We start from the raw sequence: 12,745 nt of genomic DNA, 5'->3' as shown, positions 1-12,745 counted from the left end.
CCTTCCTACCTGGGGAGGGCCTTGGTGGCTCTACCTAGCCTTTTCTTGCTTTCATTTTCAATCCTCACTTGCCTGCCCTCTTTTGATTAGTAGCCCAGTGCTTAACTATTTGCACCACTGAGGGACTCAGGCAATGAAAACACTATGGATCACAACAGTCCGATCTGCAACAAATCATGGGGTGGCACAGGACCAGGCGACGTTTTGTTCCACTTTGCATGGGATTTCCATGAGTCAAGAGCAGACTCTAGAACAGCTAAAACTATGCACAGTTAACTTTAGCTGCTGTTATGTAACAACCAGAGGTAGCTGGGCCCAAGGTTGGCCATGTCTCCGAGAGACCAAAGAAAGACTCTGGAAGCAACGATCATGACATATGGTTTATTAGGGGAGCTTACTTACAGGACAACCCAGGGTGGCAGCTGTACTGGTTTAGCACTCTGCAACCCTTTAGCAAGGGACACAAGCTTATATACCATTCCAGCTGAGGCTAAGGCTTATTGTTTTTTCTCCCAAGTCCTTGAGCAGCCAGTGCTTCCAGGGACTTCACATCCAGGCCCAGATGTTTTTCTTCTTGTTGCTAAGGCATTCCTTGGCCTTAGCCACCAGCCTACTCATACCACTCCTGGCCTTGTACCTTAGCCCGAGTCCATCCTGAGCTCATCCCTAGCATACTTCGGGGAGGAGCGAAACGAACTCCATTAGGAGGGGATCCATAGAGCCGAATAGAATTACCCTACAGCTGGAAAGTTCATTATTAGCCAGGAGAAATAACGACAAAGTAGAAAAAAGCATTTTTTTTTTTAAATGTGCACTCTCTCTCTCTCTGTCTGCCCATATGTCCTCTAGTTGACCTCTACCCTGAGATGGTTTTCTGTATTTTCAGGAGAGAAAGAAATTGCCACAGAAGGGCCAGAGTCACCTGTGAAGTCTGCACCTACTTCTCCTGTGAAGAGTCCATCAAAGTCAGAGACGAAAAGTCCCATGGTGTCTCCATCCACGACTTTGGACGGTGAGTCAGCTAGGCAGACAGGCTGGGAGGGAAGTGCATCCACAGGCCAAGAAAGGTGCCTTCGGGGAAAGCAGGGCAAGTACCCACACAATACTTTAAGCAGGCATTGTCCCTGACCTGAAAAACTTTCCCCTGTGCTGTTTCAGGGGAGCCTGAAATAGGGGTTACCAAATTTAAGCTTGTTTGATTCACAAGCTTAGACGTTAAGGCCAGGCTAAGCAATGATGAGTAAGTTGACGATTAACCCACAGCCCCCTCACCTCTAACTTAGATCAGGCTGGCTGATGAGCCTTCCTGGAGGCACTACCCCCGTTCTCAGACTTCAGTGTGCATAGGAATCACCTGGAGCATCTTGTTAAAATTCAGACTCTGACTCAGCAGCTCTGGGTGGGACCTGAGATTCTGCATTTGCAACAAGCTTCCAGGTGTGGCTGATGCTATTCTGGACCTTGGCTGCACATTGGAATCACCAACTATTGATGCTTGAGTCCCGCCCTCAGTGGTTCTGAGTTAGATGGTCTGAGTGGGGAAGGGGAAGGGGGAAGGGGCAGTGTGCAGCCTGAAGTTTCAAGACCTCTCCAGCAGAATCTAACGTGCAGCCCGAGCTGAGAAGCATTGCGCTAGAGAGATACTAGTTTAGAGAGCTGAATTCTAGGCCCAACTCAGCTGCTAACTTCAGCAAATCATTTAACCTCTCTGTGGCTCAGTTTCCTCATCTGTTATATGGGGCTACTCATATGTTCCTTTTTTAAATGTTGTTATGTGTATAAGGGAAGCTGTAGATGAGAGCTTACTTTGAATGAATAAAAACATGATTTAAATGTAAGATCTAATTATCATTATGATTAATAACAATCATTTGGTGGATAATGATCCTATTATAGTTCATAACCACCTAGACCATAAAACTGTCTTTAATACGGTCCTGGAGTCATTCCCGAGTAGGAACACTCTGCCCCTGGGCCCTCCAGGAACTGCCCTACTGCCATGAAGACAGCAGTCCCTCAGTGGCCTCTTGCAATCTTCTCCTGGGAAGCATGACCACATATGTGGACTCTGGTAGACTCTCCAGCCCCTGAGTCCCTCCGTAAACCAAGTGCTGCCTTGAGTGCAGGCCCAGCGTTGTCAGAGGAAACCCATCTGCTTGAGGCCAGATCCCCAAGTAGATGTTCCCGATTGTGTGTGTGCTCATTGTGTATCATCCTGGTGTTGTCAACTTGTCTCCACAACATCTTCCTTTCTCTTCCCATTTGTGCCTTCATCAAAGGAGTTTCCTCCGATTCTGAATACTTGTCTCTGTAGTAAGTATAGAGAGGCTGTTTACTAACTCACTCCAACCCTTGCAACGGGGGAGGGAGGACTTTTTCAAAAGAAATATATTTCTCCCATTTTTTTTTTTTTTCTTTTGCAACTTACAACCCTGCCTTTGGGAGGTTTCCTGGCTGTAAGATTCACCACCAGTCCCATATGTGCTATGCATGGATGAGGCTTCCCTCTGAGGGACATGGGTGTGCACACGTACAGCACGCACACACACACGCACATGCACAAACACACACAGCCACATGCACACCCAGAAGCAACAAGTCCCCACAGTGAGTGGCAGTGGGGCCAGCTCCCGGGCACTCTGTGAGATAGAGGGCTTATGACCCTCAGAAGCACACCTCCATCTCTATTTCTAATGTGTGGGTACTTCTAAGGAGCCTATGACCTCTTCTAGGGCTGTGGGCCAGAGCCTGAAGTCTCTTGGGGACCAACTGCCTTCTAGGGATGAGTGGATGGTCTGGCCTGACTCTATCTTCATCATCCCTCAGGGCATGTGCAGTTGCAGGAAGGAAATCTAGGGCTGAGGAGGAGGCTGATGGTAGGTGGGACTAGGAATGGCAATTCCATTTCAGCCCCTGGAAGCTCCTTGGAGTGACTTGTACTGCTCAGCGCGACAGAGGGCAGGAGGAAGGTGTGCAATGGGCAAGATAACTGCTTACCTATCATCTGATGTCATATCCACTGTGGAAGGATTCCTGGTTCTCTCTGGTCCAAATCTCCACCGCTGGGGGTTGGGGGGGGAACGACACTGTAGTTGAGTTATTAGAAAAGTTAAGGTCTTCCCTGAAGACACTTTCTGCAATGAAGACAGAGAGGGGACCTTGGTCCTCCTTGGAGCAGGCCCTGCAAGACAACAGCAGGAGCTGTGGCTGCATGGGGTGACTGGTGTGAAGTAGGGCTGGGTGGCCTTGGCCTTGTGGTCTGTGGCTGGCCCAGCTCCTAAGGGCAGACAGGGCTGACCCTCCAGGCAGCCTCTATACTTTCTAGTACCTAGCTGCTGTGCTCTCAAATCCTCTTGTGCTGAGTCACCTCAATGTCATTCCTTGTCTGTCTCCCTGACTCCTACCTCCTCAGCCTCTGTGAAAGAGTCTTTCAAATCCTCTTCACATCTGGTCATCCCTGTCATCTCCTTCTCTTTGAATTGTTCCTGACTGGCTCCTGCTGACTCCATTCCCCAGTGAGCCCCACAGGGGCACTGTCTAAGCCTGTGAGGAAATAGCCCTGTATTCAGCATCAGTAGAGCAGCTCTGCCACTTACTAATTTAGCCATCTCACTTAAAAATATGCAGAATGAGGGAATAACGTGAATCCTTGCACTTCTTAACTCACAGCATTGTTGTCAGGATAATATGAGCTTATGAATGTAAAAGTACTCCGTAATGTGTTTAGATAAAATTAGTTCTTATTATGTACCATGTTCTCAGAATCATAAGAGACAATATACTGATTGTTGTTCTAAGCTTTGGTTTTTTTTTTTTTAATGCAGCAATAGGAAATTAAATCATGGTGCATAATAAAAACTAGCTTAATGTAAATTAGTTCTTCTGTGGGTTGACTGGATTGAACTGGGCTTAACTGGAAAGTTCTGTTCTGTTTGATAGCTGGGGCTGTGGTCAGTGGGAGCTTGACTACACTAGAACTTTCAAGATGGTGCATTCACATGTCCGGCACCTTGGGAAGGGGAGCTAGTACACTGGGATGGCTGGTCCTCTCTGTCCCCTTGTGTGTGGGGTATCTTAGTCACCTAGTGCTGCTGTAACAGAAATATCACAAGTGGATGGCTTTAGCAAAGAGAAATTTATTCTCTCACAGTCTAGGAGGCTAGAAGTCTGAATTCAGGGTGCCAGCTCCAGGGAAAGGCTTTCTGGAATAAGGTCCTTATCATCAATTTTCCACAGCTGAGGAGCTTCTCAGCACAGGGACCCCGGATCCAAAGGACACACTATGCTTCCGGCACTGCTTTCTTGGTGTATGAGGTCCCCAGTCTCTCTGCTCGCTTCTCTCTTTTATGTGTCAAAAGAGATTGACTCAAGACAAAAATCTAACCTTGTGGATTGAGTCCTGCCTCATTAACATAACTGCCTTTAATCCTGCCTCATTAACATTATAGAGGTAGGATTTACAACACATGGGAAAATTACATTAGATAACAAAATGGTGGACAGTCACACAGTACTGGAAATCATGACCAAGTTGGCAACATATTTTGGGGGGACACAATTCAATTCGTAGCACAGAACCTCGCCATGTGGCCTCTCCACATGTGTTTCCATCAAGATAGCAGGACTTTATACGTGGCTCAGAGCTCCCCAAACTGTAAAGGTGAAAGTTCCCAGGCCATCTTGTCTTGGCCCTGAGGCTTGTGCAGTGGCACTTCCTCTACATTCTGTTGGTTACAGTGAGCCACAGAGCTGGTCCAGATTCATGATGGGAGGGGATTACACAAGCCTATGAATTCCTGGAGGCATGGTTCATTGGGGCCATATTTGGATAAAGCTACCACACATGAAAAGTATATTTGGGTGCTCAGGGGAATTTTTATGTCCCAACCATGGTGAGTGGGTGGGAGTTGCTAAGAGTTTACTGCCCGTATTTATTGGAAGCTCTGCTTTGCTTTGCTATCAGTGGTGCTCTCACAATCCTTGGGGAGGTGAAGATGGGAGGAGACATATTATTCTAGCCCCATCTTCCCAGTGTGTGGCCAGTACACCTTCCGGGCCTTTAACAAGCTAGAGCTTGCTAAAAATATATATTCATTGGCCCATCTTCTGTTTCAAACTCTGTGGCGGGGGTGAGACTGGGAGTCTGCATTTTCACAAAATGCCTAGAAACAGGATTCGCCAGAACCAAAGGTCAACTAGTTGGCACATCCTGTTTGTAGGCTCTCCTTTGTATCTCTCCTGTTGCAAAAAGAGGGCCTCCCTAAGCTGTGGGACTGGATCCAGAGACTGTGTGCTTGCCCCTGAGATATTAGTGGGCTGGGTTCATCAGGCCCGGGGAGGAAGGCAGCCTTGCTCCTTGAAATAGGTAAGGCCCATATTCCATCCTTACATACTCACCCCAAAGAATCAGCACAGAAGAGCACAGCTGCTGATGTGAGCAAGGGCATCCTCTGTTTAATCTTCATCTGTCTTACTTGGGGAAAGTCAGGACCCCCTACTCAGCAGTAGCAATAAACACGGCTTGAGCACATTGTTGCTGAGTTGTGTGATAGTTGTCCAGAGGAGTAAAAGACAAAGTTTCTGCCCTGAATGGTCTACTTGGATGGTGAATGGATTCTTAAAAAAAAAAAAAGACAAATGGCACATGCAAACATAAAATGAGTACATGGATACTAGGTTTAGAGAAGTATAGCCGGAATGCCCCTCAGAAGTGAGGACGGCAATACTTCGTCTCATGTGCTTTGGACGTGTTATTAGGAGGGCTCAGTCCCTGGAGAAGGGCATCATGCTTGGTAGAGAGTCATCAGAAAAGAGGAAGACTCTCAATGAGATGAATTGACACAGTGGCTGCAACAGTGGCCTCAAATATGACAATGGTTGTGCGGACAGTGCAGGACTGGGCAGTGTTTCGTTCTGTTGTATACAGAGTTGCTGTGAGTTGGAACTGACTTGATGGCACCTAACAACAGGTTTAGAGACAGGCAAGATCATTTCTGGGTGTCAGGGAGGGCTACACAGATAGCGTGGCTTGAGTCAGACCTTGGGGAGGTACGTACTTGGGCTGGCAGACAGGAATGGAGTGGGCTGTCCAGGGGTGGTGGCCAGGAAGTGGGGGGAGTGGGCATTCCTGGCAAGGGACATGGGAGGACTAAGAGACAGTGAGTGACTAGAAGCTATGGGATAATGAGAAATGCAGTCTGAGAGGTAGAGTAGAGAAGCTCTGTACCCCTAAACAGAGGCCTTTCTTTCCTCCTCCAGCTTCAGGAAGCCTTTTAGCCCTTTGTTTCACAACCCAAAGGGGTCTAGAGGTAGAGCCTGGCTTCCACTTCCAGTCTTGCTTCCAGTCACTGGCTCTTCAGATGCCCTCAGCTAGCTGACCTCCACCTCTGGACAGAGGCTCCCATGACCCAGCCTCTATCCCACTCTACCCACCCCCACACCTGGCCCCTAGTCCCAGAGCCGCAAGTGCCCCACTTAGGAGAGAAAGTTAATGGCTCGTTTTAGAGGTCACTGGAAGGTGAGCGTCCATCTGCCCCTAGCTCCTGGGATCCTCCCCAGCGTGGCCAGCCCCACCACTAGTTGAAAACTTTGTGTAGCCCTCACTGTAACTCCCCTGTGCTGCTAACAGAGAAGGGGGTCAAGGGCCCTTATAAACAATGACAAAAAACACCAAACCCATTGCCATTGAGTCATTTCTGACTCATGGGGGCCCTCAGAGCTGGTCCTTAGTACTTCCCAGGAGCCCAATAAGTGTTTATTTCTGGATCCCTGCCCACAGCCCCTTCTCTTGGCCATCAGTATCCTCGAGTAGTCTCTGCCTTCTATAGCTGAGGGAGTGTGACCACACTTTGGAACCTGGCTCCTCTAAGGCCCACTGTGCCTCCACTAGCCCCAGTTTCCATTTGCTGTTATTCCCCAAAACAACTCACTGTATGGGAGCCCTCTGAGATCCTGGCAGACACAGCGGTATGGTCCTCGCTTTCTGAATGGTGAGAAGAACCTTGAGTGCTACCCTCCTAAGCCAAGACACTGACTGGGGGATAAAGCTGAAGCTTAGGTTGACAAGTAGAGCAGGCAGAGATGAAGGGACATCTATGAAAAGTGCCATTGGGGTAAGGGTTACCATCAATAAAAAGGTAGGAAATGACCCCTGGACAGAAAGTGGGGACCCCTCTTTTCAACAGATGTGTTCTTGGAGCTAGAAGGCAAGTACTTTAATCATCTTGGTTTGGGTGGGATGAAATCATCTTTGTCATTTACCAAAATCATTTTTGGTTTGGGAGGGAGAGTGCCAAGGCTCAAGCTTAAGACACATGTCCCAATGCAGGGACCTGTAGTGGGGGGTCCAGACTGAAGCTGCAGAACCATGTTAGGTTCAAGAGCCAAGGAAAATGAAAGTGAGGAGAGGGGAATAGATGCAGGAGATAAGGGCCAGCACTCTCGGCCAGTGTTTGTTTTCACGAATGGATCTGTTTCTATTTAGAAGGCTCAGACGGGGGCTGGGACAGACAAGAAAAAGATGAGGTGATTTTGTTGGATTGTTCATCTCTTTGCTCATATATTCAACCACACCTGCTTTCCACAGACATCTGAGTGCCTTTTATAAGCTAATTATATAGATAATTAGATGTAGTCCTGTTCTCGTATATTTTAGTTTATAGGGAGAGATGTTGTTGTTGTTAGCTGCCATTGAGTCAGCTCTGACCCATGGAGACCTTATGTATATCAGAATGAAATGTTGCCTGGTCCTGCCTGAAATGAAAACCCTATAGAGAAAGATAACAAAGAAAGAAAGAAAACAGACCCATTGCTGTTGAGTCAATTCTGACTCATGGTAACCCCATGTGTTACAGGGTAGAACTACTTACTCCATATGGTTTTCTTGACTAATCTTTACAGAAGCAGATCATCAGGGCTTTATTTCGTGGTGTCCCTGGGTGGGTTCAGACTGCCAACCTTTATGTTAGTGGTCAAGTGCAAACCATTTGGGCTACCCAGGGACCTACAGGGGAAGATGTTGTTGTTGTTGTTAGGTACCATTGAGTTGATTCCGACTCACAGCAACCCCATATACGACAGAATGAAATGCTGCCTGGTCCTGCACCATCATCACAATCATTGTCATGCTTGAGTCCATTGTTGTAGCCACTGTGTCAATCTATCTCATCGAGGGTCTTCCTCTTTTTTGCTGACCCTCTACTCTACCCTCTTTGCTGCCCTTCTCCAGGCACTGGTCCCTCCTCATAAAATGTCCAAAGTATGTGAGACGAAGTCTCACTATTCTTGCTTCTAAGGAGCATTCTGGCTTCTAAGGGAGAGACAGGCATATGTAAAACAAACGTGATAGTTTTACAGTTGCTACGATGGAAGCTTATATAGTAGGGGGCAGAAATGAAGGAGTGATACGTTCTACCTGGAAGTGGAGTTGGAGGGTTAGGAAAGACTCAAGCTGATTCACTATATGCGGCAAGGGTTGGGGACACAGAGGAAAGAGAAGGGCTTTCCAGACAGAGGGAAACAGGCGGGGATGCAGGGACCAGAGGGTTGATGAGGCCAAATAGTGGGTGAAATGGGAAGAAGAGAGTGGACAGGTAGAATGTAGTGATCATACTGGTTTATTGCATTCAAGAGCACTGCCCCTTGATGGCCCAGGAGTACATGGGGGTGGGAGGAAGGGCTGTAGGAGTCAAGGATATTGAACTTGAAGCTTTGAGAACTTTGAAGCTAAGCTTCTGAATGATGACAGGACATGGATTGGGCAGTGGAAAAATGGAAACCAGAGGCCAAAGGTGCTAAGAGGGAGCTAGTTCTCAAAAGTCATCTGGGAATGGTTGCTAATTTGCCTCAGCCTGTTTCTGAAGTTACAGAATCTGTTAGCCCATTGCCATTGAGTTGATTTCAGCTCATAGCAACCCTGTGGGACAGAGTAGAACTGCCCCATAGGGTTTTCAAGGACTAGCTGATGGATTCAAAGTGCCAGCCTTTTGGTTAGCAGCTGAGCTCTTAACTACCATGCCACCAGGGCTCCAAAGTTAAGAAGACTTCCTTATAAGGAGATCTTGCCCCAGTAATTAAACTGGCCCTTTCTGTCTCCAGCTTTTTCTGTCCCATCCTCCATATAACCAGACATTTTCTCAGTCTTGACCCCTGTCAAGAACCCTAGCCTTTTCCTAAAACTTATTTCTTCGCCCATTTCTTCTATAGTTACCCCTTTTACCTTCCCCCATTGCACATATTCCTGTATAGTGGAGTGTGTTGGAGTTCCTTCTTGTGATGTGATCTCACACACACGTATGAACATACACATTCTCTCACACATACATGTGCAAATGCACACACACATACGCACTCATACATTCCTCTCATTTTCATTTAGTAGAAAGAACATTGGACTAGAAGTCAGAGACTGAGCCTACTCACTGTTTTACTCAGTTTTCATATCTGTAAAATGGGGAAGAGATAATCTAGATGATTTTTACATTCCTTTCTATTTTTCAAAATCTGTGATTTTATAATTTCCCCCTCTTCCCTTCCCAGGAGGTCTGCATTTCTGGGGTCTGAGAAGCCTAGCCTTGTTCACAGTTGCAGTCCTAACAGGTCTTCTGCACTATGGAACAAAGATTGGGGGGCCTGGGGGACTGCTAGAACAGGCCAACAGGGGTCTTCCCTGATTGGCTAATCCTATGTCTCAGAAATGAGGGGATCTCACTCAGGGATTTCCATCCTCCCTCTGCCTTCCTCTCTGCCTGCTGAGAAGATGCTCTCCATATTTCCAAAATTTTCTCCCCTATGTAAATGAATGGGTTTGAAAACATGTAATTTCCCTGTTTTTATTGGTGCAACCGAACCAGTTAGAACAGTTCTCAGATTCCTCCCTTGAGATGTCCATGACATTGCTCTCCCTTCCCATAGCCTTTCTCCTCCTCTGTGTCTCTTCCCTCTTTCTGTGCCTAGAAAAGTTCTGCTGAACTGGGCCCCAACTGGGGCCCCTGCCATGTTCAGACATCGATATCTGTTTAAATTTGTGGACAAGAACCCAGAGTTACTGACCAACCAAGGACTCGTTCCCCATGGTAGGCCACTTGGAAGTGGCTTCAGGGTTTGGATGAGAATCCAGTCCTTCCTTTTGTCTCTGAGAGAACTGCTTGGCCCCAACCCCCTATAGTGTCAATCTTCCCCTCCCATTACTCTAGACTTACTTTACAGAATTGCCTAGAAATGGTTCTGTTAACGCTAGGTGAAAGCTGTCACCTGAATGAAATCTTATGGGTCGTGTCTTTTTATCTTTTTCTAAAAGGTGATAAGAAGACAGAAACAAGCAAATCCCCCACAGAGCCCGAAAAAACCCAGTCAGAAGAGGTGGTGGTCAACGGAAGGGAGGACGAGCAGACAGCAGAGGAAATCCTCAGCAAAGGCTTGAGTCAGATGACCACCAATGCTGACACCGATGTCGATACCTCCAAGGACAAAACTGAGTCTGTCACCAGTGGCCCCATGTCCCCAGAGGGCTCACCTTCCAAGTCTCCCTCAAAGAAGAAAAAGAAATTCCGAACCCCATCCTTCCTGAAAAAGAGCAAAAAGAAGGAGAAAGTGGAGTCCTGATTCCTGACACTCATGGGCTCCCATCTGCATCCTCTCTTTCCTCTCCCCCCCTTCTCCCATTTCTGTCCCTGGAAGCACAGGGCCAAGGAGGGGTAAGATAGCACCCTGGATCACACTCTGAGGGGAATCTTAGAGGTGACCTAGCCAACCCCTCATTTTACAGTTACCCCAGAGAAATCAAGTGGTATGTCCAAGGTCACACAGCTGGTTAGTGGCAGAGCCTGCACTAGAATTCAGGTCTCCTGACTCCCAGTCCAGTGCTCTTTCCACTATACAACACTGCCTAGTTGTGGGCCATCTTTGTGAGGATGTTGCCCATTCATCTGAGCCCAGGGCACGAAGGCCAGAAATGGGTCACAAGCTTTCACAGGCTCAGGCTAAATCAGAGTGGTTAAGGATTCTCCTGAGCAAGATTCACTTTCTTTGAGAGAACCCAATCTCCATCTGATGGAGAGATCACCGTGTTTAGAAGCCTTTCTCCTCTTTTCTATTTAGGGTCCTGCCCTGCTGCTCAAAATAACCATACAAATTGACCCCAATAACAGAAGTTAACCTTTGCTCCCAAGGGCTGATGGCTTAGCTTGTACTTACCCAACCACTGACCCTGAGCTTTCTTCATGGAACCTCTTAAGTGACAGGTGGAAAGTTCTAAGAGTTGACAAACATAAGGGAAGGCCAAGTCAGACTAAGGATTGGGGATGGCTTAATTGATGTAAAGATGCCAGGAACTTGACCCATTCCAGTTGTGCATCTCAGGCACTTCAAAATTAAACCAAATTTAGCATAGATTAAAAGTTGTCTAATGCTTAGGGCATAAATTTGGGGAAATCTGGATTCTCTGTTGGCTTTGGGTTGTATAAGGAAGGCCAAAGCAGCAGGAGAATGCTGCGCCTTTCTAGCTTTGCATGACACACAGAGCAATGCAGCTTTCTTTGCTCTTGTCCTACAGTCAGGTGTCCCTGACCTGCCCTTAAACCCACGACCATTAGCTTACAGACCAGAACTGGTGTCCTCCTGCCTTCAGCACCTGGATCTTGGCTCCTTTGGGGTTTTGATCCTCACTTGGGGTCCAGCAGAGAAGAATCAGAGATGAGCCCTTCAGGATTAATCTCTTTGGACCAGCTATCAGAGAAATGCTTGGGTGTCTGTGGCCCTGTCCATCCTTGGGCCTGGTAACGGCCACAACTTTTGTTTTAAATGCCAGTGTTATCTTTTCGTATTCCTCCATGGGCACTGATTAATAAGCACTGTTACTCCTAAAAATTAGACAATCCATTCTCTTTAAAGCACAGTGTTGTCAAAGAATATTTTTCCCCTTTTGTGCTGAGTAATGTAAAAATATTTTTGAAAGCTCTTAATCATAGTTTTCCACTTTTTGAACATTTGCTAGGTATAAGCACTATGTGGGCTTTACATACATTGTGTCTCTTAGCCCTCCCAATTATCCTGTGAGGTGGATATAATCATTCCCATTTTATGGGTGAGAAACTAAGGCCCAAAAGGATAATTGACTTGCCCCAGATGACTTGGCTAGTAAGAGCCAGAGGCTGGATTTGAACCTAGACCAGACTGAGTCTAGAGCCCTTGCTTTTAACAGCTATTTAATCCCCAAGAGTGGTTGTTTTAGTTCAGAACCCATTTCCATGACTGGTTTTCACTGCAAAATATTAGCGCTTAATATGGCGGTAAGATGCTACCTGTGCTTACCCTCATTGCTATAATGGTAGCACTTAAAATGGAGGTAAGACACTACCTGTGCCTATTCCCATCGCTGCATGTTAAGTTCCTGATTAAGTGGGTTGTGGCGATGCCAGTGTGGCCCTCAGACACAGGAGCGGCAAGAGCCTCTGGCTGGGGCTAGGAACACCACCCATAGTTTGGCAATTTCTTGAGAAGAAAGGAAACTTACATATGCTGAAGGAAAACCCAGTACTCTCTCTAGCACAGATCCCTATCTGTTGCCCTATGCCCCTTCCCTCTCTGTCCCACTTCCTGATGGGACAACCCCATGGTCAGGAGCACTGATGCCTCAGAAAAACTTTTGATGTGGGAAATGCCTTTTAAAGCCAAGCCTTGATGCCTTCTTTAAAAAAAAGATTTCGTATTCATTCATCCTTTCACAATATTTGTTAAGCATCCATTA

At 47.0% G+C, this 12,745-nt stretch overlaps 1 protein-coding gene across 1 annotated transcript in view; it reads left to right on the top strand.

The window, feature by feature from the left end:
- Positions 1 to 12,463, top strand: part of ADD2 (adducin 2) — a 55,625-nt gene extending 43,162 nt beyond the window's left edge. Inside the window, exons 14-15 of the mRNA XM_064268699.1 lie at positions 887 to 1,012; positions 10,298 to 12,463. Of these exons, the coding sequence (XP_064124769.1) occupies positions 887 to 1,012; positions 10,298 to 10,602 (431 nt within the window). The 3' untranslated portion in view covers positions 10,603 to 12,463. The remainder of the gene's footprint in view (positions 1 to 886; positions 1,013 to 10,297) is intronic.
- The last annotated feature ends 282 nt before the right edge of the window (positions 12,464 to 12,745 follow it).

The sequence above is a fragment of the Loxodonta africana genome, chromosome 15 (genome assembly GCF_030014295.1).
Source record: "Loxodonta africana isolate mLoxAfr1 chromosome 15, mLoxAfr1.hap2, whole genome shotgun sequence".
In the NCBI taxonomy this organism is placed as follows: Eukaryota; Metazoa; Chordata; class Mammalia; order Proboscidea; family Elephantidae; genus Loxodonta; species Loxodonta africana.
The sequence above is the reverse complement of the archived record's forward strand: the minus strand, read 5'-3'. Positions and strand labels throughout refer to the sequence as shown.